Raw genomic sequence first — 26,956 nt, forward strand, 5'->3', positions numbered from 1 at the left:
AGTCATAATAAAAACAGATATTCTCTAAGGAAATAAGATGCACAAAGCCAGCCCAAGCGCCCTCAGAGGTGCGAGAGTGCTGGGCGGGCTCACTGACGATACTTCTGAGGCATCTTCATTAATGGAGTAATCACTTCAGATGAAAGACACAAACCTCAAATGTTAGTTTTTTCAAAGGGAAAAACCAGACTGGTAAGTTCTTACAGTTAAAAACTCTCTCGTTCCCTTTCAGGGATAACAACATTTTAGAAATTGATTGTCTGTTTTAATATGAATCCTTGATTAGCAAATTGTGAAAAAAAAATGTTAGATAAGTTTGTTGCTTACAAATGTGATGGTAGCCTTTAAAAATTCCGGAAGAGGAGGCATAGCTGGTCCTTGCTGTCAATTATCAGCCGAGCGGAAGTAAAACTTCCTGTCATCTCTTTATTTGATAGCTACCACCAGAATCTTATTTTCTGACTGTTTTCCTTTAAATGCTTTACTATTTCTTGGGGGAACAAACCCAAGAATTTTCCAAAGAGAAGTAAATGCTACATTATTAGCTGTATGAAGTGATGAGACAGGGGAAATTGTCCTGGCCTCTGAGTCCAGTGTGATCTGCTTTTCACAGTGACCAGTGGGAAGGCACAGTGCCAGGGACAGGTAGATGGGAGACAACTGTCGCCCACCATGTAAGCACCATAGAGAACAGCTGGACAGATTCCTTTCAGACTGTGTCCATTTGCAGGAAACCACATTTCAGCTACATTGACTTTTCTAGCTTTGAACCCTCCATCTTGACTGTTCTTCTCAGAGGCAGAACACAAATGGGTCCCACCTGAAACTATGAGAAGCCAGGAAATCTAAGTGCTCTGTACGTGTACTTCTCCCTTTACTCACTCACTGACATGCCAGAAATTGAGAGTTCTGATTCTAAGATTTCTTAAAGGAGAAGCCAATGGTTCCTGACTGACCTGGCAGATCTATTTAAGTTCTGTCTTTCGATCACAAAAAAAAAAAAAAAAAAAAAAAAAAAAAAGCAACAGGCTAAAACTGTGAACACAGACCATAGAGGATGAAAAGTTAACGGACTGAAACACTTCCTTTGCCTACAGTATGGGAATGTTCTTCTCTTGCGGTGAGCAGGGGGATGGGCAGTGTGGTGAACCTGCAGTCAGGCTAGCTGTCGTTTAGCTCTTTCAGAAAGGATTTCTTAGAGGTTTCAGAGGAATCAGCAAGCCAATTAGGGCAAAAGAACTTGGCTGAACGTCACAGTCCTGACAGAATTCCTCACAGGGAATTGTTTCATTCCTTGCATAAAATATAGCACAAGTTTATATATTTATTCTTTACCATTACTTCCCCATCCTCCTCCTCTACTCTCCCTCCCAAAATCTTAAAATCCAGTGCAGTACGATTTGCATAAAGTTCAACAATGTTTCACAGTACTCCACAATGTTTTTCACTATGAAAACCCTAATGGACTACTCTCTGGGTGCATTTAAGTCCCAAAGGCTATTGCTGGTCTACTCCACCTAACAGCAGAAAGCCTTCAGAAGCTGTCTAAGGCATAGGAGGCGTTTTCTCTGACATTGCAGCAGATACATGCTAAGAAAATAGCCAGGCCTTAATGTTATTTTAATGAAATTTAATAGCCTGATGCTAATTCAGTCCTCTGCACTAACTATCTTTCCTTCCACCCACTTTTTCTTCTTGAACACATCACCTATTTGAAATTTTAAATTATCAATCATTTGTAGGCAATGTATGATTGAAAATTTCTACAGTGCCCAGAATTCTCTCAGAAGAGAGACTGCTACGTCTGAACTTGCTCTTAAACACAAATTTCTTTCATAAACTAGAAATCACTTGGTAGCTAGTTTGAACAGTGGTTCTCACTTTTTTAGGGATAATCAAACAATTCTCCCCTCCCCATGACCATGTGCGAGGTTGCCATAGGCAAGTATCCTTATACCTGGGGTGGGAAGAATGAAAGACATGGAACCTCATTTGGGAATTACTGGGTCAGGTCTCTGACATCCTGGAACAAAGATGCTAAAATGACTTATTTCACATTTTATATAAAATTCAGAACTATTTACGCCTTAGATAGTGCATTTCATTCACAAAGAAACAAGAAAAGTGAAATTCACTTTACACTGTAATCCCACTTAGAAGACAGGCTAAGAGACAAATAATCAAATGTATCACCATCGTGCCAGGAAGGACTGTTCTTTTTCTTCATTAACTTTAACAATGCTACCTATTTATTTTACAAAAGGAAATCCCCCTAGGCTTGGGCTTGGCTCTTCTAAGTTCAAGTGCTCTATTTCAGCTAGCAGAGTTGAAAAATCTCCACTCAAATCACATATGCAAGGGAAAGAGGATTCTAGGGAGCAGACTTTGAAAACTTGTTTTGCTTACTTATGCATATTTTGTGTTGCCATCCACCTAGAGGAAACTAGGTGGATGGCAACACCTCTCTGCAGAATTACTTTGAGGACAAACAGATGAGCCATTTTACCACTTGGCCCATTGTGGGTTTTAAAGTCAGAGCCATGCCTGAGTTACCAATAAAGGTATCTTACAACAACAACAAAAAAGAACCAGGTAGAGGTCATCCTGCCAGAGACCATTCAGGATTACCTAGACAACGATTCTCAAGTTTGGCTGCCCACCAGAATCACCTGGGAAGCTTTTAAAGCCTAGGATGCAGAGCCGGCCAAGTAAACATGAACGTCTGAAGGGAGCCCGAGACGTAAGTAACTTGTTAAATGCTCCAGGTGGTTCTAATGTGCAGCCAAGATGAAGGACTACTTGCCTAGGTCAACTGGCTCTGTAACAGAAAGCATTAAGGCCACTGTTCACCCAAGCCAGATGGAAGGAAGGTAAGAATCTATGCTTCCTCCCAGACTCATAGGTTTGACATGCCTCAAAGAAGTCACTAAGGCATTTCTCACTTCTTTGTTTTTCTATTTAATTACTTTGGCTGTAATAGGCTGCACTGCTGACAATAAATTATTGATTTAGGTAGAACTGCACCTTATGTATGTGTCTGTAGCAAAACAGCCGAACAGGCCTAGGCCAAGACACCGAGCACAAACAAAAGATAAGCCAGAGAAAGAATTTTCCTAAGCAGGAGCTAATTCCTGAGTCTAGGATATTAGTAGCATAGCTTAAAGACTGACAATTATTCTATAGTTAGAAAAAGAATAGTTGTGGTAAATAGATTCACACAAATTTACTGCCTCGTCTCCCTACAGGATTCATACTGTCTTCAGGCAAAGGTTACTGTATCAGTTGTTACCAGTGAGTACTGCTTGTCTCATTTGGAATTTCACACTGCCTGTGTTGTCACTTACCCTAACCAGGCACCAGGAAAGTAAATACTTATTTGCTAGTACCTAAAACACAGATGCCAACCTCCAAAAATCTGAAAATGGATCGCTCTTTCACTTTTCACTCCTAACCAGAAAATCCCTGTTTGGACATTATAACCAGCTAGTGCATTAGAATAGAAAGGTGGAAAGCATTATTCCAAGACTTTTCTTAAAGGGCCAGTAGTCCTTCCTCAGCTGTAACAAATGCTCAAAAGTCAGGCTCAGTGTACTGGTGCCCCAAATAGCAAATCAGTTGAGTGCTACAACTGGATTTAAAGATTAGGTGGTCTGCCTAGTGGCATTTTACTACTGAAACTGAATTTCTTGACACTCACAACATTCAAATGAGGCTATCTTGACTATTATGATAGTTATTGGCATTAAAAACAGAAATATCTCTCTTCAGAGTGTCTAAAAGCAAAACAGGTCATCCAAAAATCTGTGTCATGCATACGTCAAGATACTGGCAGAAGGCTTATTATCAGGAAAATACGGTTTATATTCCAGTCCCCCAAAATGGACTGCAAATGGCAATCAAAAATTAAAAAACTCAGGACTTAAATAAGATTTCACATCATTAAAAGGAGTTGGGTGCATCTTCAAAAACAACAGAAGGACTCCCACTTCCAGGGGCTACTCTTCCCAAATACAAGCCAGTGGGTAAAAGCACTAAACCCAAGTGTTGTGACGCTGTTTGATTTGGGCAGAAAAGCTAAACATTCACATCTGAACATGATGACAAGGAGAACCAAAAGTACTGCAGCCTCTATACTTTGGGTCTGGCTTTCCTTTGCTTACTACAGAAAGCTTCACTCTTTCTTCAGCCAAGTGCTCAGAGGTAGAGGGGCTGAAGCGAGTACAAAAGAGAATGGGGTGGGCACTGGCTGAGGAGTCCAGCCTCCCTGCCCAGCGGGTTACAGGGCAATCTTGGAATATTCTCAGTTTTTAGCGGGAGGTAGAATTTTCTACACCGACTTACCTGCCTTCATCAGACACCTTTTTCTCACATACACACATAAAATCACATACACATAGCTCGCAACTCACAATGATAATTGCAACTCGTCGCAACAGCACACCTATCCCAACAGCGACTTCCAATGTAAATTTTATATGAACCCCCCAGCTCTTCTCAGGTAGATGCAAGCCAAGTTTGTTCTTTTGAGATCCCTCCTTCCGCCAGGCTTTTAACCATACGTTTCACCTTAACACCTACATCTTTTGTCTCCGAAGAACAGCTGCACTGAGTGGGCGCAATGTGTTATAACATCTTCGTGAACAGAAAGTGCAAGAAGTAATTTTCTTGGCCAAAATACAAACAAAGCAATGAAAAGCTCTCCTAGCCTACTATGCCAAGACTTTGATTTTTATAATCAATGATACACAGCTAACAAAATGCTTCTAAAGCTACCAAACTCATAGTGGATGAGTAAATATATTTATAAACATACATTTATGAAAAAAGATATTAAGAAAATAGCCAAACTTCCCACAAAAGTTATTTGCATGAACTATCTTTAGTATACCACTTTGTGTTCAATGCACATGCATATACAATTGAATTATATTAGTGTTACTTTTACTGGACCAGCTTTCCAAAAAGAAAACAGGCTCATTTTTTTAAAACTTCAAGTTACATGATTTAAAATCATTTTTGTAAAAATATCACAAATACCATATAAATTCTAAATATCTCTGCTATCTGACTGATAGCCATTCTGGAGGTGGATTTCAGCCACACTCTCAGTGACCCCTATTTTAGCATCTTGGCTTCCAGAGGAAACACATTTTAAGCTTTGTTCCTTGTGTTGTAATTCTGTTTTTGCAGTGGTTCTTAAAGAACCACTATAGTTAGGATTCTATTCCTTTAGAGGAAATTCAGTAGATCACCTTCTAATAAGTCAAAAACACCTGCTTTAAGATGTGCTAAAAGCAGAAGTCTAAACTGCTTAAGGAATTTCTACTCACTCAGATTGCTGTGATTGGCTTGAAATGGTTTAGACTTGTGATGCTGAAAAGAAAGAATAAATATGCTGTCAATGTGCAGGTTCCCTTCTGACTCTTCTCTTGCAATTCAAGACCACAGTACAGTTGCTCCCTGACCAACATTTGAACTGTGTGGGTCCACTTATACCCTGTTTTTTTGCAATAGTAAATGCTACAGTACTACGTGACCAGCAGCTGGTTGAATTCCCAGATGCAGAGAAACTGCAGACATGGAGGCCAACTGCAAGTGATGGGGGATTTTCCACCCGCAGAGGGTCAGTGCCCTAAACTCTCACATTGTTCAAGAGTCAACTGTACTTAGTTTTCGTACAACCACCACATGAGTTTAAACTTAAGAGTCACAGAGAATCCAGAGGAGGGCCCAAAGAGCTAGACGATACCAAATGAGAGACATCTCCATAGATTATCAAAAGATTTTTCAAGTGTCCAGTATTTTTGCTGTAAGCATCTTTGCTGCAAACATTTTCACAGCATAACTGGCTGTAAGACAATTTTGCCACAAAAATAAAATTACTGGATAACAGTTTTTGGTTTGGCAGTTTGGTTTTGACTGGTTGAAATGGGTTTCAACATTACTGATGGCTTTACTGAGCTGACAGAGGCTAATGATTTGCCCCGAGAGTTGGTTTCCTATTTTGCAACATACTATGTTGGAGGATAAAGGGGTCAAAAGCCTCAAAGGTGCACGGTTGAACCCACATTTCCTATAGAACTTTGGAATATCTATGAACAGACGTGACAAGATACCAAGAACAAACTACAGTGCAGTGGCTTTCACAACTCATTACAAATATGCACATCCTGGTATTCAGAAACTGATACCTCTCTTAACGAAGGGAAAAATTTAAGCAAAAAAGAAAAAAAAAAAAGCAATGCTGAATGAGCAGATGAATCAACAAGCAAAAAAAAAAAAAAAAAAAAAAACAAAGAAAGTATAAAATATTATGAACTAAAGAAAGACCTGAAAGACAAGTGCTTAGGTACAACCCACAAAATAAAACCAGTTACTTGCGCAGGATTGCCATGAATCTACACACATTTTAAATGTATTCAAATATTTTGTATTTTGCAATCAAGTGTTTAATTATTCATTTTTCATATTTCACTATATCCTTTTATTTTTTCAATTTGTTTTGCAGGGAGAGGTAATTAAGCTTATTTATCATTAGTATTACTATTTTTTTCTTTAGTGGAGGTAATGGGGATTGAATCCCAGGACCTCATGTATGCTAAGCATGTGCTCTACCACTTGAGCTACACCCTCCTCCTGCATTATGTCCTTTTTAAATGCTCCTCTTTTATGTTTCATTATCTTTTATAGCAAAATTGCCTTATGGCCAATTAATTACATGGTGAAAATGTTTGCAAAAATGCTTGTGGCAATAGTACCTCAAACCAATTTTTCATTCCCTGGGAATATATTTTCAAAGGCTTTCTCTGTCACAATGAGCAGACTTTGAGGTACAGCAGAGTAGCAATATGGATAAAAAAGAAAATGTTAATGCCCATTTATTTTTCCCCATCAAAATTTGCTCTAATCTTTACATGATAAAATCTAATTAATCCTGATGCCTAAATGACTCAAACACCCCATCCCTGGTTATCCAACTACAAATGCAAAAGTCTTCTTTTTCCCTTCCCAGCATTTTCTAGATTCCAAAATTGAATCTTCAGCCCTGAGTACCCCTTTTATTTCCTGTATCTGCAATTCCTGAGGCCTGACCCAGGAACAGAGATCTCTTTACTAGATGATAATTGGGGATAACCAGCAAGAAGCCCTCACAACTAATTCTCTAGGAAGCCACTGCACATGGAATGGATAGTTAATACCAAACTTTTCTTCTCTTAGAAAGTGTATTGATTTGGGGATGATCAGTTTTAGAGCAGAATTTATTCTCTGCCTTTATTTCTTCTAAAGGCAATGGAAGTCTATTTACAAGCCAGCAGGAAGTTTAAATAAAGCATCCTATATTTGACAGATTTAACCAAAGATCATAAAACTTCAGTGATCTGTTATTTTAGATCAAAGAAGCTGGTAGCAACCGTTAATTTTAAAGGATTAACAACATATAAAATTGGGCGATTGATTTTCCCATATGAAGGATTAATAAAAATGGAATGAACCTATTCACCTTCTAGCACAAATCTGTGCCAGAAGTGGTGTGGTGGCAGTAAAGATGGACTAAGATATGTAGGCAAAACTTTCAATCATCTCAAGAGTATGATCCATCCAGCCACTCAATAGAAACTCCTATCAAAAGAGATTTAGCAGCCATGTAAATTTTCCATACCACAGGAGTTTTTGCCTATCTGTAAACTTAAAACACAGTTGACATCTCTAATGAATCAAGATCTATAACAGTAAGCTTTTTACTCCCTCTGGAGTATTCGTGGTTTAGCATGTACAGTTACTGTGGCTTCACAGAAAACAAAAAGGCAAATACTCACAATTTGGAACTTGGAACAAAATTAAAAGTAGAAACTTTACTATAAGATAAATGGAACTCAGGGGGTGGGAAGCTAATGAAATCGTTCCAGACATTTGTCTCATTCTCCTTCTAGCCCCTTTACTGACCTACGGGAGATATAATAAATGGTTTCTATGGCACAGACAACTGACCTAAATCAATGAATACACAAGAGTTAAGACAAATCAAAAAACCTAATGCTACCTACAATAGATTAAAGATGACCCCAAATCCTTGACACACCTTAAATAAGTGGTAAGGTATTCCCTTTCCCCTTGAATCTGAGCTGACCAGTGACTTCTTTGACCAATAGTATATGGTGGTGATTCTATGACAGAGCTGGGCCTGGCCTTTAAGACGACTGGCACCCTCTGCCCAGCCTCTTGGAGGCCTGAGCTGCCATTCCGTAAGTCTGACTACTCTGATGGAGAGATCAGATAGAGAGTCTCTGAGACTCCAGAGAGAGGCTAGTCTTCTACCCCTCCCTGCCAAGGTGTCAGGAATGTGGGTCAGATTGTCTTGGACACTCCAGACCAGCCCAACCACCTGCTGAATACTACCAGGTGACCTGAGGTGTCACCACAGGGAACAAGAAACTGCCTACACAAGCCCTTCCTGAATTTCCAATGCACATCATCATAAAACATGGAAAGTACTTGTTATTTTGTCACTGAAGTTTAGAGTAGTTTGTTACACGGCAATAGATAACTGGAATGCTCTCTCTCAATTTTTGCCTTGGTAGTAACTCACTCACTCATTCACAATTGGACCTGCCAAATGGGTGACTCCTCTGAATTAGTGGGCAATATCCCCAGAAAATATTCACCATTCAACATCTGCTCAGAGATCAACTGCGTTATCTTTTGAAGAAATCTTCCAATCACTTATTCTTGAATTAAAAGTTCACGAAACACAGTACTGTTACTGGCTATTGCATATGCTAGTTCACTCCAATTCTTTGTAAGTAAACAGAGTTAATATGATGTACTGGAGACAGTCTAGGCTTTGGAATCAGACTGGTAAATACTGGCTCTGCAATTTATTCATTTGGTAATCTTGGGCTCAACAGTTTCCCATCTAGAAAATGTAATATAATTACACCTATTAAATGCATCATAGTCTATTAAGAGTGTCAACTCTAGTGTAAGACTGCCTAGGTCAACCAACCTCTTTGTGTCTCAGGTTCTTTCTCTCTAAAGTGAGGATAATAAGAGTATCTACCCTAATGGGATTGTCATAAGGATTAGATGAATTAATTAATGTGAGGCACATAGAACTGTGCCTGGCACATGGTAAACACTCAAAAAAGAGTCAGCTATTTTTAGTTACTACTGGTACTACCTCATAGGATTATTTTTAGGATTTACTGCAATTATGTCACTAAAGCACTTAGTATAGTTAACTCTGTCCCCTTCTTTTTGACCTTTTATCTCTGTAGTAAAAAGTGCAGCTTTTAAAAAAACATACATCCAGCTCCAACCAAGTGGGTTTAGGACCCTCAAGTATAGAAAGCTGCATCTAAACTATGCCTAAAATCAGTTTTGTTACACAAATTCCAAGCACATTGCCTGGTACCAAGAATTACTCAATATTTACTTAATGGAACAGATTCTCCTGTATGCTACCTACCACTTAGGGTAAGTGAGTCCGTAAAACAGGAAACATTTTCCAAAGAGACAGATACTTTGACTTCTGGCATTATGGATTAATTCAGATTCTAAGATTCACAGCCTATTAAATTGTGCTGTTGGTCACATGAGATGCTGAACACATTATCGCTCAACTGGATGGTAAATTCTAGCTTCTTCTACAGGACTTACTGAATAGACATGAAAAAAGTAAGCATTGGAAAAGTTTTTTTTTTTCCCCTTAACTGCTTTGCCTTTATAACTTAGCTTTGTTGTTTAAAGCTTTCACTATTTGAGCTACTGGGCCTTCTTAATTATGTTAAGATGGGAAGTATTTATTGTACAGATAATGGGGAAGATGTAAGATAAGTAATTTATATATGTGCCTTCTACATAATGTACATTTCAGGTGACATTTGCCTTCTAAGTCACTGCTGTTCCTCACAACTGAGGGAAAAGATAGTCTGTCTACACAACAGAAGCAACAGTGTGTACAGGTATCGTCCAGGTACTGATTTCACTGTTCCTATCAACAATTACATCCTCTGGAGTGTAATTAAGTAAGGTTTCAAAGTACACATAATATCCAATTTTGGCTTGTCCTGAGCAAGAAAGCTTACTTAATGCAAAGTAAAAAGAGTGGCCCTAGGAAAAGTACCACTTAAGAGTAAAAATAGTGAAAACAGAGAAAGACACCAGGAAGGAGGCAAAACAACATAAGACCGATAATTATCAAAGAGGTCGCAATGCTTGGCAAACTCCACTGTTTTCAACAGATCCATATGGAAATGGATGCAGAGGTTTCACTGGGCTATCTAAATCCAATTTCTTTCACAAGTCCTATGTCCTAGATTAATCAGAATCTCAAATTAACTGGAAAAGTAGCACTCCAAAATCTCAAGAACCCACTATTACTGTAAGTGCTCTAAGACAAGGCAGATCTAACAGAGGCAAATAATCTGAAATCTTTTAGATGAGGATTATCTACTACTCAGAGGGTGTAACATACAAAACCTACTAATAGCCAACTCAGAAAAGTGCAACTTTAAGAATAAAATGCCTACTGAAGAGACGCCCTATACGAGGCTAGGTCGCTCATCCAAACTTTGCATGTGTCAGTAGAGCTCACAACAAAGTAAGAATCAAACCCACTGTATTGTATCAGCATGGCCTAGAACACTTTGTCCAGATAAAACTCAGAAGTCCATGCATTGTTTCCAATTATATTCTCCTCGTGGAAGGAATTCTGTTTACCATCATCCTAACATTTTCCGTTTTTTCCACAACTGGCATAAATAAGCTACTGAACAGGAAGAATGAACAAAGCAATTATATAATGACCCAATATATATTTAGAAGAATTACAGACAATAACAGAAATTGGAAGATAGGTCTAAGAAGAATTTTAAATCCTCAGCTGTTTCATTGTTTTAAAATGTTCATTTTAAAAAAAGCAAAGATTTTGGCTTTTTATATTCCACGTGGAACAGAGTAAGTTTACTTGAGGAAATTAAAATGAAGATGTATAGTGCAGGAAATGGGCAGAGGTTTCTAATCTAGAAAAACAGTACTTTGGATAAGAATCAAACCACTTATTCCTAACAAATTAATTTTTAATACTAGTGGGAATAATTATAACTCAGAGAAATGGCAATGCTTATAAAAACATTATTTTTTTTACAATATTTTATGTAAACATGGTATCCATTTAACCCTATATTAATATGCATGGGAATGATTTTTAAAAATTAGTTTGTTAAATCTGCAACTACCATCCTAAACTTTAATCTACCTGCACATTTAAGGCAAGGACAAATCATAAGGCCTATTCCAAACACTTTAAAGCAATGGGAATCAGGAAGGAATCAGGAAGGAACACAAAGACGGTTATGAGAAAAGGATCTAGAAAAAGATGGCAGCCTCTTTCAAGAAACGGATGCATACAGGGCAACAGGAATGTAAAACCTCAACCAAGCTATTATAAAGGCAAAATGGCAGGTGTGACAAGTTTGAGGGGGTAATTCTTTCAAATTTAATTCTAGAGTTGCCAAACCTTTTTTGTCAAGTTCCAGAAGGCAAATATTTTCAGGTGTTCCAGGCCAGTGGTCTCTGTCACAAGTACTCAACTTCGCCATTACAGAAGCCGGTAGCCATAAACAAGTCCTAAACAAATAGATGTCCCTCTATTCCACTATTGCTTTCTTTATACAATAGGTGACCTCAGGATTTGGCCAGGGGGCTGTGGTTTGCTAAACCATAATCTAATTCCTAAATCCTTGAGATATACTTTGCTAAGGGGCATCCTCTCAGGGTTTAAAGGATTAACTTGGCTTGATTGCTTGTTGTCCTTTTTCTCAATCTCCAAAATACTGAATGAATAAGTGCAAAAAAAAAAAAAAAAACCAGTAAATGAGTTAAGTACACAAATAAGGAGAACATTTGGGGAAGAGAAAAAAACCAGCTGAAAAAATAAAAACTTCCAGGATTCCAGATCCTTCTTGATTAAATGCCTTTCCACTATGACTAAGAAGACTTTTCTCTTTGTTCAATTAAATTTCCTTTCCATTACCCATTGCTTTCATTTCTTTAAATTAGATTTTCTAGTCAAACAAAATGCAGTTTTTACCAGTTAAAACAAAATTAGTGTTAAGTAACAGCTGTAACTTTTCAAAAGTTACTTCTTGACCAAAGACTATTCATTCAGTTACTAAGGATGAAGTTCACTACTTCACTCTTCCATCAGACCACTTCCAACCAAGGCCAGATTTCAACTATGAAGTCAGTAGGAAAATGGTTTATTTCTATTGTCATGCCATCTTTGGAAAACCCTACTTCAGTGACGTAGAGGGAACTGGAAACATTAAAAATAATAATAATAAAAAAATAAGAAGAAAACTTCCCTTAACTTCTATATCCCTTCTTTTCCAATCTTTATCTTTCAGGAATTAATTTATTTTTACATATTCAAGATTAGATCTGACCCTCTGGTATAATGGAATGGCTTGGGGACAGTATGCAATTCACAGAAAATAAAACTCAACTCAGTTCAGAGGTAAATATGGTTCTGAGTAAAGAGAGAACAAGTCATTAGAAAGAGCCTTCTGCCTAAGTACAGTATTACTGCTCACCCCAATGCCATATTTTATACTGGTAGAGTTCTGAGAGAATAAAAGGTACCTCTTAGAATGAAAGTAGACCAATATATTGTCATCTCTCTTCTTCTGGTGAGAATATTGGGTAGCTCCTTTGCTATTAAGTGCCACTCAATAAATGAAAAGAGTCCCAGTGTTTGCTGTTTCACGGCGGCATTAAAGTACTTAATGATTTAGCTCTCATTGCTAATGCAGTTCCCTTCACAAGGTGACATGTGCAAGTTAAGATTTGGTAATGAGTTTTCAGCATTAGCTAAAGTCCATTTAGTACATCCTTAAGAGAGGTATCCTCTGTGCACACACCAATATAGCTATTCATTTATGTAGACAGAACACTACTAACTGCTATGACCCTACAGTGATGTCAGCTAAGAACGAGGACAACATCACAGTGAACCTGGATAAGAACCTTAGATAGCTGTGTACAATAATAATAATCTCTCTTCTAACTAAAACGGGGAAATTGCTTTCAGAAACTTAAATGTGTTTAAAAGCTAGGCTGGCTTGAATGTTCATGAATTTCATGGCTCTGCGCTAGGCCCATTAAGAGGAGAGAACCAGCAAACATGACTGTGCTGATGTGGCCTAGACCATCTATCAAGAAGCACTCTATTCACAGTATCAGTACAGCAAAAGCCTATTAGCAGTGACTACAAAGGGAGGGGGAACCCACCAAACACTCACAGCATTTCCACAGCTACCAGACAGTCCCCACTTCACTTCACATGTTTGTTGCCAACCCTGGATGGAGTACTGACAAATGCTGCAAACTTTCTTTACAGAAATGACTGCACTTTCTCGCAATTTGGTGAAAGTTTAAAAAGCTCTATTTTCTCACATAAAAATCTAAGAAACTAACAAAGCAATAAACAACTTTCCAGCATACTACTTCTCAAAAGTAGGATGAACTTAATTTTTTTTTTTTTTTTTGGTAAGTTTAAAAGCTCCATCTAAAGCAGCATATTCTGTACCTCTCACCTCCCTGCCTGTTTAGGCATGGCAAAATCTGTCCACTGAAAGCCTTGATTACCAGCTGAAATGTTTCCCTAAAGATTTCACTCTAATTTCTATGCCACTTTTTCTATGCCCCAGAGCATAGGTGGTCCCTAAGATGGCCCTAGGTGACAGTTTTTACCTTATAATGCTACTGCCCAACTAAAGAGGGGAGTGCCATAGTCTATGTCTTTTAAAAATAAAACACGGCTTCAGCATGTTTAAGGGTAGGCTCTAATCAAATGGTAGCATCACTACACTCCTATTAAAAGATGCATTCCTATGTTTTCCCAGAAGAGAAAATAACCATTCCCTAGTGATACATATGGTGCAGCTGTATGAATATGCACGAGTCTCGGATTGCTTAAGAATAACCCTTTGCATTCTGACCTCCTATCATCAAAGCAATGCCATTCTTTCCTACCCACTTTTCCACACGCCACAAAGCATTCTCAGGAAGGGAGCACGCAACTAGCATTCTCACAGATGGCTCACCAGTGCAGGCACGGCCAGCCCCTCTCCTAAAAACTCTTTTACAATCATCTATGCCTCTGCACCAAAACAATTTCTTAAACTACTACATATTTAAGTACTCTTTTAAAAAATTAATGATCAATTAAGAGAAGCTAGCGATTTTTCTTGTTTCTATTTGCACTGTAACTTGTAAGCATTCACTTGTCTGCATCTTTTAATAATCCTCCTTCATTCTCTGCATGCAAGACAGGGCATCTAAAGCTCTACATGTTTGGTAAATTCTTTCTGACTCTCAGTGCTGGATTAGGAATCTGAAAAATACCCAGAATTACCAAAAAGGTCCCTTGAAGTTTTAAAAATCTTAGGAATGATTAAGTAACCAAACCTGACCAAAACTGATCAATTTATTGCAACCTGATTGTGCAGTATGTTTTCTGGTAAATGCCCTGTAGTGTATCATTAAAAAGCAAAGCTCTTGGAGTCATCAGCAATTTGCTGATGGTTGGTTTATGAATTACTAGGTTTGCAGACGCAAGACATTGATTTAGTGAAGTTCTTCTATTTGACTGAAAATATAAACTATCACGTATGTAGAAGGAAATGGAATTGTGGTTGCAGTCAGAACCATAGTGTTGAATTTCTTCAACCACAACACTGCAGAAAAAATGTGTTTAAAACATCATATAAAAGTTATCAAATATGGAGACCTGTGGATTTAAAAATACAATCCAGGCTCATTTCACTGTAAAGTGACATTTTCGATGTATAATATTGCTGTTATGTGAAACTAGGAGCCAAAGAGACTAGATGAAACTTTGGTAGTCAGCCTTACACGTTAATTCATCTGGACTAGAGCCATTTCCTAACATCCAAAGATACACAAGCACCGTGGCTTACCGACACCAATCAGGAAGTTGCAGTACAGCTAGCTCCGTGCTGCTTGACAATCGCAAAACAAAAACACTTCCTTCCCTGTTCCCCTTTTCCTCCACACAACACTCGGGCCCCCAGATGCAGGAGTACCTCTTGCAAACACTTTGCTGCTCATCTCACTTCCAGCTGCCTAAAGTGCTTCTGGAGATGCTGCTCCCTAGTGTACTGCTCCAGGATGGCTGCTTACACGAAATGATCAGGCAAAGTACCAGACGCCTAGTCAGGGCAGAGATTAAGTCTGACCTTTCAAAACAAAAGAACCATCTTTTTTTTCTTTTTCCCCTGAAATATGAAACTTCATGTTGTGGACAGGGAAGGAAGAGGAGAAACTCCCCCTCATCATCACCATCACGATTGCTTCCTTTTCTCTTTTGGCTGGCTGGTTCAGATGACCAAGGCTCCTTGCTTCGTTTTTCAGATCCGGGCAATGACAGCCACCAGGATGATATGGACCAAAGTACAGTGTTCAGAAATGACTGGTAGATAAATGACCATTTATCAGTGTTTTGTTAAAAAATTTTTTTTCTTACAAAGTTAACAAACCAAGGCTGTTGATCCCTGAATTAGAAAGTTGATTTGCTTGATTATATTCCAAAGTGTGAGGTGGGAAGGAGGAGGGGACGCCTCTAGTGCTTTTGCGTATGTTACTGATCCTCTAGTTTGGCAACATCTTGGGAGCATCTTCTGATCTGGTGACGTGGCATTTTTTAAATCTAAGTACCAGCCCGTGGCCCTGACGCTGCCTACTTACGGCCCAGAGGGGAAGAGGGTCTGCCCCCTCCCCCTCGATGTTTCAGTCCGGCCCAGTAGTGGACACAGAGCCCTGGGCGGTTTCCCCAGAAGCAACTGTTTCTTCTTGTGACGGTGACTCTTCCTCAGCTTGTCCTCGAGATGTGACAGTTGTTTCAGGGGAGATGCTATGAGGCCCCTCCAGGGGTATACAGCCAGGGTGATTTTTGCGAAAGTGCTGATTCAAGATGGCCTGGAAGGGGAAACTCTTGCCACAGACATGACAGTGAAAGGGCTTGTTGCCTGTGTGCTTGCGGATGTGATACTCCAGTTGATCTTTCCGGGTATACTTCTTGCCACACATGCGGCAGACGAACGGTGTGATCCCCATGTGCAGGCGCATGTGGCGGTCCAGGCTCCCCTTCTGGTTGAAGGATTTGGCGCAGTAGATGCAGGTGAGACGGGGGTTGTACCGGAACCACCGCTCAGATACTTCCTGCTCTCGGAGATACTCCACATAGCCACTTACTCCCATCATTGCTGACTCTTCCACCTGCGCCAGGTGAGGAACGTAAGCAAGAAAGAACATACATTATTACGTATATATATATTAAAAGACATCAAATCTGTTTTTACCTCTGTTACTAAATCACAAGCCTACTTTTAGTAAAGATACAAACAGGAAATTATTACCAAAAGTAAAGATGTTAAGGTAGAAATTAAAACAAAAAACCAAGGACACTCTATTCCATTACCATAAAAAGAGCAGGACAGCTGAGTTACTTTCTGGCTGATAAACTGCAAGCTTATTAACCCCCTGTTAAATGTTCCATTTTATAGTGATAGGAGAATCTCAGCCCACTCTGGTGAGTGGGCTGAGATTTGGACTCTATCCATTTGGACTCTAATTTGCAATTACAGTCTAGACCATCAGGTAGGTCCTTGGGCAGTGTTGGTTCAATAGAACTGTCTGTGGTGACAGAAACGTTTGATAATCTGCACTATCTAATACAGTTGCCACCAGGCACATGCAGCTCTTAAGCATCTATAACATGCTAGTGTGACTGAGGAACTGAATTAATTTTAATTGCTTTCAATTAATTAAAATTTAAATTTAAATAGCCACATGTGACATGGCCAAAGGTTACTATATCTGACAGTACAGAATACATTATGACAAGCACGTTATAAATTATATTTATGGCATTATCATTAATACCAAAATTTAATCCAGCAGTAAAATAAAAATGTATATAACTTACAGGCAACAGTACTCCTTTTACTCCAAAATATTTTATTTGTTTATTTGTTTTTGTTTTTTGGGGTGGAGGTAATTAGGTTTATTTATTTATTTATTTATCTATATTTATCTATTTATCTATTAATTTATTTAATGGAGGTACTGGGGATTGAACCCAGGACCTTGTGCATGCTAGGCATGCACTCTACCACTGAGCTATACCCTCCCCCCAAAATATTTTAGTACCATACTGACATATTTTCTTCACTCTAAAGACTAATCAAAGCTTAATCAACCTCAGAAAAAATTGGTAAGAGAGCTGGGAAGGGAAACTAGACTGAGATGTGAATTTGCTAACTTGGTTATTCCTTCTTGTAATCTTTTCACAATTCGATATTCACTAAGTATTTACTGACTGACTGTTGTCCACTAAATACAATGACAGGTACCGCAGAAAAAGAAGTGTAAGACTTGGTTTCTGATTTTTGCCCCTGAACAAAAAGATAAAACTGCTGAACAAAAAGGAGACAAAACAAAAGAGAAAGAGGGGAAATACATACTCCTAACAATGTTGCTAACTCACTTTTCAAACTGCTTATACTAAAGGTAAGTGTCCAGGAAATACAGTGCACAGACATATCATCATCTAATTTTATATATCTATTTGTAGTGGTTTTGAATTGATTTGAACAGATTATTAAAAGTAAATAGAATATACTGTGATTTATATATTATCTCTCCAAGCTCTCTTAGTTTATAAAGTATCTCCCCATAAGGTAAATTTGTTACATTGTGAAATAAAATTACTTAACACATTAAAAAAGCTATTACTATACAAGCAGCATTAAAACTCTGCCATTGTTAATTAGATAACTCTAAGTTATTGCAAAATAATGTTTTCCTTTTCTGATTTCTTTTTTTTTATGAAGGTTGAATGACACATAATTTAAAACTTTTTATTAGACAGAATAGTATGTTGAATCCCCACCACACAACAATTATCAACTCACGGGTAATTTTATTTTTCCTTTATCCTCACCTATTTCTCTCCTTTCTCATATTATTTTTGAAAAAAAAAAACCCAGACATAATTTCATCCATAAATATTTTAGTATGGTACCTCTAAAAGACAAGGATTCTTAGTATAACCAAAATACCACTAACACACCTAAAAAAACCCAGTAATTCCTTAATATCCATTAAATAGGATCTTAATTTCATTTACCTAATCTGAACATGAACAGTCTAGATAGTCAAAGGATTTAACATATGAAGTAAACATGGTTTCCTCCTATCTGAAAGCTGGGAGCGGAGGGAACAATACATTTCTTTGAATGAATAATTTAAAACCCTTGGATTTATATATATTTTGCATTCAAAATTCTGTATTAAAATATCACCATTCAGAAATTACTGACTTATTTAGCTGGCTGACTTCTGAAGTTGTTGTGTGTGCATGTGTGTATATTCTGTATACAATGTTTTAAGTAAAAAAAAAAAAAACAATTATATATATACATAAGCATTTTAAATATGTAGGAGGAAATTACATATGTTTAGCACAGGTAAAGTACTAACGGAAAAAGGAGAATATGTAAATGTTGACTCTAGATTAACTGGACAAACATGAATTTAATTATCAATTAATCTTGTAACTTCTTCTTGAATTTCTAAAAATGTGTTTTGTCTCCTTTCATATATGTTAGCTAACAGTGTTCTTCAGTTTTTCCAACAGAATAGAGGCAGTTCTCAGCAGGTTTGGGAAGCAGTATGTGAAGTCCAGCATTGAATATTAAGGCTGAGGTTTTAGATGATTTCAATTTGTCTTATATAACTTTTCTTTCTGCTCCAATTCCCTGGATAATCAAAACTGAACTCACATAAAGAATGAGGGATTATTCCACTAAAAGGTCCTTGCTGACCACGGACAAAGCACAGTATAACTTCTATGAGGCTGTTTCCTCATCCATAAAATGAAAAAGTTACATGTTTTGCCAGCTCCATTGGATTCTCATGGGAATAACACATGGTAACAGTACCTTGGGGTATCTTGAATACCTGCTGTTATGCTTCATAGCAATTACGTGTGCTGGAACCTGGGTTCAAATCTGCATCCTACTTATTGTTTGATTTGGAGCAAGTTATTTACTTTGTCAGCTTCTTTATCTGTAAAATGGATATAATAACAGCATCTACCTCATAGACTGCTCTGAGCATTGCATGAATACACTAAAGTGCTTAACATAGCTCAATAAATGCTAGCTATTATTAGACACTACAAATTCACAATTATTCGTCATCCTGAGGGTGCCAATTCCCTAAAAAAAACTGCCTAACATTAAGGAAACTAATGTCATACCAGTATTGTCCACAAGCAGAAAGTAAATGTATTTTAGCTATCTGTGATGAACCATAATCAGAAAACTCACACATTTTAATATACTTCACCTAAAAATTACTACAATAAAGTTGCAATAAAAGAGCAAGTAAATGAGCATAAAATATAGATTAGGTCCTTGTCAAAGGCAACAATATATCTTTGGTAGTTTTATTCATTTGAACTCTAAAAAGCAGCAAGGACAAAAATGGCTGCCTCCTGGTTTTCTCTGTCACTAACAGGTGGATCATTTCACTCCTCCCACTTTGCAACTCCCTACTATTTTGTAAGTCCTGTGAGCCCAGGGACATTCCACATTGCTGAATACCCCTGAACTTGATCAGTGCTTGATATGTAATAGGTGTTCAATAACTTTTTTTAATGAACCATTCCATATAATGAATAAACTCCATATAAATGAATGCTTTCCATATTTTCTAAAACAAATACCAGTCCAGATTCTTGCCATGGCCTTCAAAGCTGTCAACCATTCTAAAATTGCAGTTATTAACCTGAGACTCAAAGAACTGAAGGGACTTCAAAAATCATCTGATTCATTTACTAATTTTATTTAGAGATCTCCAAAACTGAGGACTTCACAGGCAACTAAATAATTCCTCATTTACTGGCTGTCTCTTTATTGGGCACCTACCCCACAGTAATCTTAGTTACTCAAAACTACTTAGAGGCAAAACAACTCCCATTTAGTGGGCACCTAATGAGACAATGTCAGATACAATGAAGTTTAGAAAATGTGGACTCTGCTCTCAAGGCAATTTCAATCTAGAAGGAGACAAATTATTGCAAATAAAAAATGAGTAACTTACAAGAGTCATTAGAGAATTAGGAAATATTATACAGTACCATCTGTAAATGCTACTGTAGTGTAAGAAGGGGAGATCAAAGAGGTCTAGGCTATTCAGGACAGAGGGAACTAGGAGCTGGGCCTTGGGTGGTCCCAGATGCCTGGAAACAACAGGGTATCTCAGACTCAAGGTGCAGAGACAGAAAAAAGTTTGATTGTGGTTCTGAGGCACAGAGAAAGTCTGCCTGTTTTGGACAGACAGTGAATGCTGATGAATGGTGGGAAAAGCTGAGTTAAAAAGATTATAAATTACTTGGAAAATTGGGCCAAGTATTTTAACCTCCATGTGGTAGAGAAAGGGAAAAAGTCATAGAACGTTTTGAATAAAGGAGTGACCTTAGTAGCCTGTTCCAGTTAAATCACCCTCATAATCAGGAAGCTCTTCAAGCCCATCAAAATTTGTTCTCACAATAATGTACGTCCATGTTCTGTTTTGGTTCTCTGTGGCAGGGAAAAAAATGACTGGTGAGTAGACTCACCATAATAAACTTTAATACATGTTAAGGCATACATAAACTCATCCCTTAACATCCATTCCAGATGACACTACTTATCTCCTATTTCTTTTTATTTTTTGGTGGAGGGAGTTTATCGGGTGTTTATCTATCTATCTATCTATCTATCTGTCCATCCGTCCATCTATCTACCTACCTACCTACCAATCTATTTTGATGGCAGTGCTGGGGACTGAACCCAGGACCTCGTGCATGCTAGGCACACACTCTATACCACTGACCTATACCCTCCCCTACCTCCTATTTCTTTATAGCCTGTAACTTCTGCTTCAGTCAGGTAAACACTCTTGTAGAATTCTAATTTTTATCTCTATCCCATCTACACGTGGAATAAGTTATCCTTTTTGTAACCACTTTAAAAACCACATTTAAACTCTTTTGAAGAACACTTTCCTTAAGTAGATATTGATTCCTGTAAGTGCCTTTTAAGCATTCCTATTCCCATTACACTGTTACTGAAGTCTATACAGTCTTATCTATATGTGTTCTGCATATCTGTTACTCTGTCTTATCCCCCCAGTAAATTGTAAGGTCTGTCTCACTGCTGTATTTATTTTCACAATAATTACAGTCAAATAGTAATCACATCCTATTTGAGAGATGAGGAGAAAAAGTGCCCTAATTATGAGTACATTCCTCCAAGCTCCTAGCATGTTCTCTAACACCTTATTAAAACTAAAAAATTCTCCTGTAATGGTTACAGTACCTTTTCTGGTACCAAACGGCATAATATGCAAGTAAACATAATTTGTAACAATGTCTTGCAGCTGTAACTATACTATGTAAACAATAAACATCCAAAGGTTTAGATAAAAATTAAACAAGATACTATCAGTATAGTGCAGAAGATTAAAAATTAGCTACACAATCTTAATCCACCAGTGTTTCTTTTTAAAGAGCAACAGTGTTTACAATTTGTGTTCTACTTGGTGAGTTGAGCATCTTTTTAAAAATCAATCTTCAGTGACACAGACCTATGAGAAAAACACAAACAAAAATATCAACCAACTACGTACATATACTATTTGCTGAGGAGAATCGCAAAGAAAATAGAAGATACCATTCCTGTCCTTTCGAGGACATTTTAGTTTGAATAAACGATTTAGGAAGAAAATAAATGAAAAGATACAAGCCTATTAAAAAGCAAACAGGACACAAAACTGTATAAGCCACGTATTCACAAATATGCAATACTGTATAACTTAGTAATTATGTAGTCTTATATGCACAATGCACAAAATCAAACTCTCTCCATCCCAGGTCCTAAATTACCTGCATGTAGTTTTTAGGGGTTATTTTTATTACTCTCAGGACTATAGACTAGTTTCTACAGTCAGCAAAGAGTTCCACAATCTTATCTTTTTCTATTTCCCAAACTCTGCTGACACCAAAAGTATATTTCCAGCATGCTCACAAGCAAGAATAAAGAGAGAAGTAATCAAATAGAGTATTTATTTAATAGGGCCACTGTTACCACTCCCACCTCTCTCCTTCCTTAGTCATTACGCTGCGTTCACACACAGTGGCAATTTCTTCAAGCGCCACAGTAGTCCTAAATCCACAAGCACATACCTGGGAGCTGGGCTGCTTAGGCTCATCCATTCTGGCAGGAGACTCACTCCTGGCTCTGTGTCTCTCGGTCAAGGGGACAACACTGCCGGAGGGGCTGAATCTGTTGGAAGAGGAGCACAAAGGGGCCTAATAGACAAGTAGTGCCAAGGAACATAAAAAATGGTGATGTCTATATTCTTTACCCCATGGCCGAGGAAGGGGGAACAAATTGGACAACAGATTTCTAAGAAATACTTTCATGGAGTCCCTATAGAATCTGGTATGAAATTTTAAAAAGTTTGCCTTAGTAGATTAAAGAAATACATAGTGACATAGTGGATTTGACCTGGGGAAGCTAAGGCTAAATGTAAGCTTCTCGCTTTACATAAGTACTAGGAGACCAAGAAAAGAACAAATTAAAACTGGGTGTGTAATTTTGTTTCTTCTACATAACTCTTAGGTTTTCGGTTGATCTCTTCTCCAAGCCCCACGATAACTTGTTGTATATTTCAGACTGTTGACGTAGATAATGGAGATTAAAAATTTTTGCATTTGAGCTATTAACTTGCTACAGTTCTAACTGTAGTGGAGGGACAAAAGTGCTAATTTAGGGGGACAATAAGTATTATGCTCAAGAGTATTTTAACTAGTAAGGACACAAGAAGGAAAATACTCAAATGGAGACCACCTGACGTGAATACAGTATATACTCGCCGAATTTTGGTGACACGTGTGTCTCTCAAGACCAAATGTGAACCAAAGTAATAGCTACTTTAGTTACCATTGTTCATATGGTCAATTTAAAATTTTTAAGAAAGGAAAAGAACAAATATTACCAAGTTGGTAATATTTCTTTCTTTTAATTGAGACTTTCTTTCAACTTACTTAGATTAAAATTATCATTATTTCCACCAAAAAGAAATGTTCTAACAACTGCAATGTATTAGAAAGAGAGAAGTGGGCAAAGGGCATAGTAGCACTGGTGAAAAAAAGACTCTCAGGTTTGTGGTAGAAGTTGTCATCAATAAAACAGAAAAGATACCGTCAAATGACAAGCGAAGAAAAGTAATGAAAAACATTCAAAAAGCTTTTCTTTGCAATTACTCTGATTACACTGATTTAAACAGGACAATCACTGCTGGTACCATAATTCCTCTAATTTGGTAGATGGGCACAAAGAAAACAGTGCAACAAAGCAAAGTGAAACTCCCAGAGGCCACCTACCTGTGTGAGAACGTACCAAGGAAGGGCAATGTAGTCAGATTCCCAGCTGAAGATCAGCTCTCTTCCTGGAATTCCGAGGAAGCCCTGGCAATTACTGATCCTAGTGTGACTGTAGACGCTATTCTGATTCATGGAAGTGTCTAACTTTACCATAGTTCTCACAATACTGTGAATACTTCAGGACTAGGAGCTTCCTGCTTTAAAAAAAATTAGAACGCGAGTCTTTTGGCACACTTCCAGTTTCCCCAATATCAATATAACTTTGAGAACATCAAGTAAGGAAGATGCTTTTTGTATCACACAGAGGGCCTGCTTTAGTGATGTCTGAACAATAGCTATTAGATGGCAAACAAAATAAAACTTACCTGTCAATTTCACTGCTTGTTGGCCGAGCCACCTTGGCTCCTGAAGATCCTAAAGTATAATTTTCCTGTCCTATAGAACCATGGCCTGTGGTGTCAATCACCATGGCTGTGACTTCCTCTGCACTACTCCCATCTTCTCCGGAAGGCTGATTCTCAGGCCCAAGCCACTCCTCCAGATTTTCAGTTTTGATGTGCACTGCTCCAAGAACCCTAACTTCATCATCACTCCGGGCCCCTCGGTCTGCTACTCCTGTCTCCACGTACCACTGTCCTGCTCGGTTGATCCGAAGAATGGGCTCCCGGCTCTCTACATCAGAACTCTGTTCAATTATCTGGGGGCTGGTGGACTCCTCGGGAGGACTGAGCTCCCTGATATCCAGCACGGCACTAACCTGACCTCGCCGGCTTGCCTTTGGGGTGTTTTGTCGGGGGCTAAGGGAGCGGTTCAGATTTGGTGTAATACTATGAGATTCTGGAGGTCTCTCTGGATGCTTTGTCCTTGTTTGACTTAATTCAGCTTCAACCTCAGCCACATTAATTTTGAAATGAATGCCCTCCAGGATCTGTGTACATTTGTCTATAATATGCTGCATCTGCAGAAAACTGGCAGCTGTCAGGTAGCTGATGATATCTGCCAGTTGCAGGCATATCCGCCCCGTATAACAGAAAGAAAGGAGCTGTTCAAAAACAGTAGGGTTCTTGATAACTGAAATGGAGACAGTACTCATCTCATTCAAGGACATGTGATCTCGGAAATAGGGGGAGCTGGCAGCCAGTACCACTTTGTGAGCCCGAAAAGCCTGTCCTTGCACGTTGACCACGATGTCACAGAGACGGCCCTGCATGCGCAGCTGGTTTAGATGGCTCAGGACAGAGTTGCTGAAGTCAGGGATCTCCAGTTGTATGTTGCCACCTTTCTCCATGGTCGTACCTGAGGTTGTAGGCAGGCATTCAACCCTGCTGAGAGAGGAAACCATATCATCATTAATAATGATAATTTCACTCCCCTCAGGCTTTCCAATTCAAACCTATTTTAAAACACTACTTGGAGAAGTTTCAAAATTTCCAAGTAAAAAGAGATACATGTTTAAATATGGAAAACAAATACCAACAGGTTTATTAGTTTAGGTTTCACAGCAAGATACTGTTAAAACAAAAAAGCGATTGTTAGACTTCTAAAAATTCAACCTAAGCCCGTACTTTCCTTACTAATAAGCTATGTAATCTCAAAACAGACATTCAACAGAAGGGGAGAAAGCAGCTGTGAAAGTTGTTTAAGTGTTAATCGTAAGGTATTTGCACACAGGATATAAAGTCCTGTGTTTTAATTTTTTTCTGGAGAAGGAAAGAAAGCTTTTAGAATAAATGCAATTCTATATGGATGGGCTGATTAGATACTCTTCTTAATATTTTACTACATGCTGCATGAGTTATGTTTATTATTGCATGAAGTGACTAATATCCCACATGAATGTAAGCCATTATTTCTAAGCTGAAGAGTCAGAGCCCCCACAGAAAGGCTTTGGGTTTAGGACTCAGGCAAAATTTAGTTTAGGAAGAAAAGCCGAGTTGTGTTGGGACTCTAACAAGATGCAGACAACCTGAAGTTTACTCTCAGGACTAGGAAAAGGTAGGCAAACCTGCCTCTATCTAAATTGAAAGTTGGGAATTTCAGAGTGGTAATGATACTTTGGTTCTGAAATTTAGGTCCCTAAAGCTGATAAGAAAACAGCATTTACCAAGTAGCTTCAATGTTGTTACATTAAAATATTTTTTAAAAAAATAGCTGAACCACTTAAACCTGTTAACTACATCCAACAGCCTTCACTGGTTGAGAGTAGTTTGTATCAATCCCAATAGGAAGACACTGACTTGAGCCCAATGTGTTTCCACTTAATCTGTAAATTTATAAGACATTTACATAGTTACTTAAGACCTGAAACTTCGGGAACTTATCCTGACACGCTCATAGTACTGCCCCGTATTTACAACACACTCATCAGTAAATAGGGTAGTGTACACACTGCTTTCAAGAACCAACTTAAGCCAATCTGACCTTTTTCCAAAGCGTTTTTGTTTGTTTTGGAACTTTTAATCCAATAAGAGCCTCTGTCGTTGCCATCATGAATTCAGATGTTTATTTTGGAGCCTACACCAGCGCCTTTTTTGTTTGCTCTTTCCGGCAATTCCCCAGTGAGGAGGAAGCCCCTGGAGTAAGGTCTTTCTCTACCGTCGGCACTGCAGGGGTGCAAGCTGTAAGAGGGAGAATCGGGAACGGCATGGGGTTGGCCACTCCGATACTTGGGTGGCTTTCGTCTGCGTTAGGAAGCGTGGGGAGCGGGGAACTGGCAGAGGGGAGAAATGTCACCGAAAAGCGGGGGTGGAAAGGGGAGCAAGGCATGTGGCGGGGAGCGAGCAATCAGGTGAGGGTAAAGCACCGGGAAGGGGGCGGCGCCCCGGGACCCGGTCCAGGCAGTAGGCGTAAGCAGGCGGGGAGCTGCCCAGAGGTGGGTGTGTGTATCTGGGTGTGTCCGGGCTGCCGTGGGGGAGGGGGCCGCCCAGCCCGGGGTCCTGAGGGAGGGGCCCGGTGAGGGGGCGGGTCCGGCAGCTCAGCCCGGCCCGGGGCCAAGGGGGTGGAAGGTCTCCGGGTGCCTTGAGGCGGGGTGGAGGGAAGTGGCTGAGCGCCCCAGGAGCAGGCTGCGGCGGAGACCCGGCAAGGCGGCCCCAGGGCAGGGCAGCGGGACCGGCGTGCGGGGCCCGAGCCCAGTCAAGGAGCAGCACCTACCTCCGGGGGTGGAAATGGGCCGGAATGGGCCGGAATGGGCCGGAACACCGTCCCGGAAGTGAAACCCCCCACCCCCTCCCCTGGAGCGGGCGACGTGCCGGAAGGAAATCACTCACCCTTACACCGCCCCCCTTTCCCCTCCCCCAGCGCTTTCCGTCCCTCGCGCCCCCTCCCCTCTCTTCTCTTCCTCCTCAGTCGGTAGGAGGGCGGGAGCCCTGCGTCACGTGGGCTGTCGTGTCCCCGCCCACAGCGGCGAAGTGGGGCGGGGCCAGAGGCGGGTCAAGGGGC

General features: G+C 39.2%; 1 protein-coding gene across 5 annotated transcripts; it reads right to left on the reverse strand.

Moving 5' to 3' along the window:
• Positions 1–991: 991 nt before the first annotated feature.
• Positions 992–26,955, reverse strand: ZBTB37 (zinc finger and BTB domain containing 37). Of its 5 annotated transcripts, none has more exons than XM_032463707.1 (5): positions 26,669–26,955; positions 25,940–26,136; positions 23,884–24,840; positions 22,316–22,415; positions 992–16,299 (listed from the first exon to the last, which is right to left on the reverse strand). In XM_032463707.1, the coding sequence occupies exons 3-5, from the start codon at positions 24,804–24,806 to the stop codon at positions 15,811–15,813; spliced, it is 1,512 nt and encodes a 503-aa protein (XP_032319598.1). In that variant the 5' UTR covers positions 24,807–24,840; positions 25,940–26,136; positions 26,669–26,955; the 3' UTR covers positions 992–15,810. The 5 variants fall into 5 exon arrangements, with proteins under 5 accessions (XP_032319598.1, XP_032319599.1, XP_032319601.1 ...); XM_032463708.1 differs by having other exon boundaries at positions 23,884–24,843; XM_032463710.1 differs by lacking the exon at positions 25,940–26,136.
• Between the last annotated feature and the right edge of the window lies 1 nt (position 26,956).

The sequence above is a fragment of the Camelus ferus genome, chromosome 21, assembly GCF_009834535.1.
Source record: "Camelus ferus isolate YT-003-E chromosome 21, BCGSAC_Cfer_1.0, whole genome shotgun sequence".
Lineage (NCBI taxonomy): Eukaryota > Metazoa > Chordata > Mammalia > Artiodactyla > Camelidae > Camelus > Camelus ferus.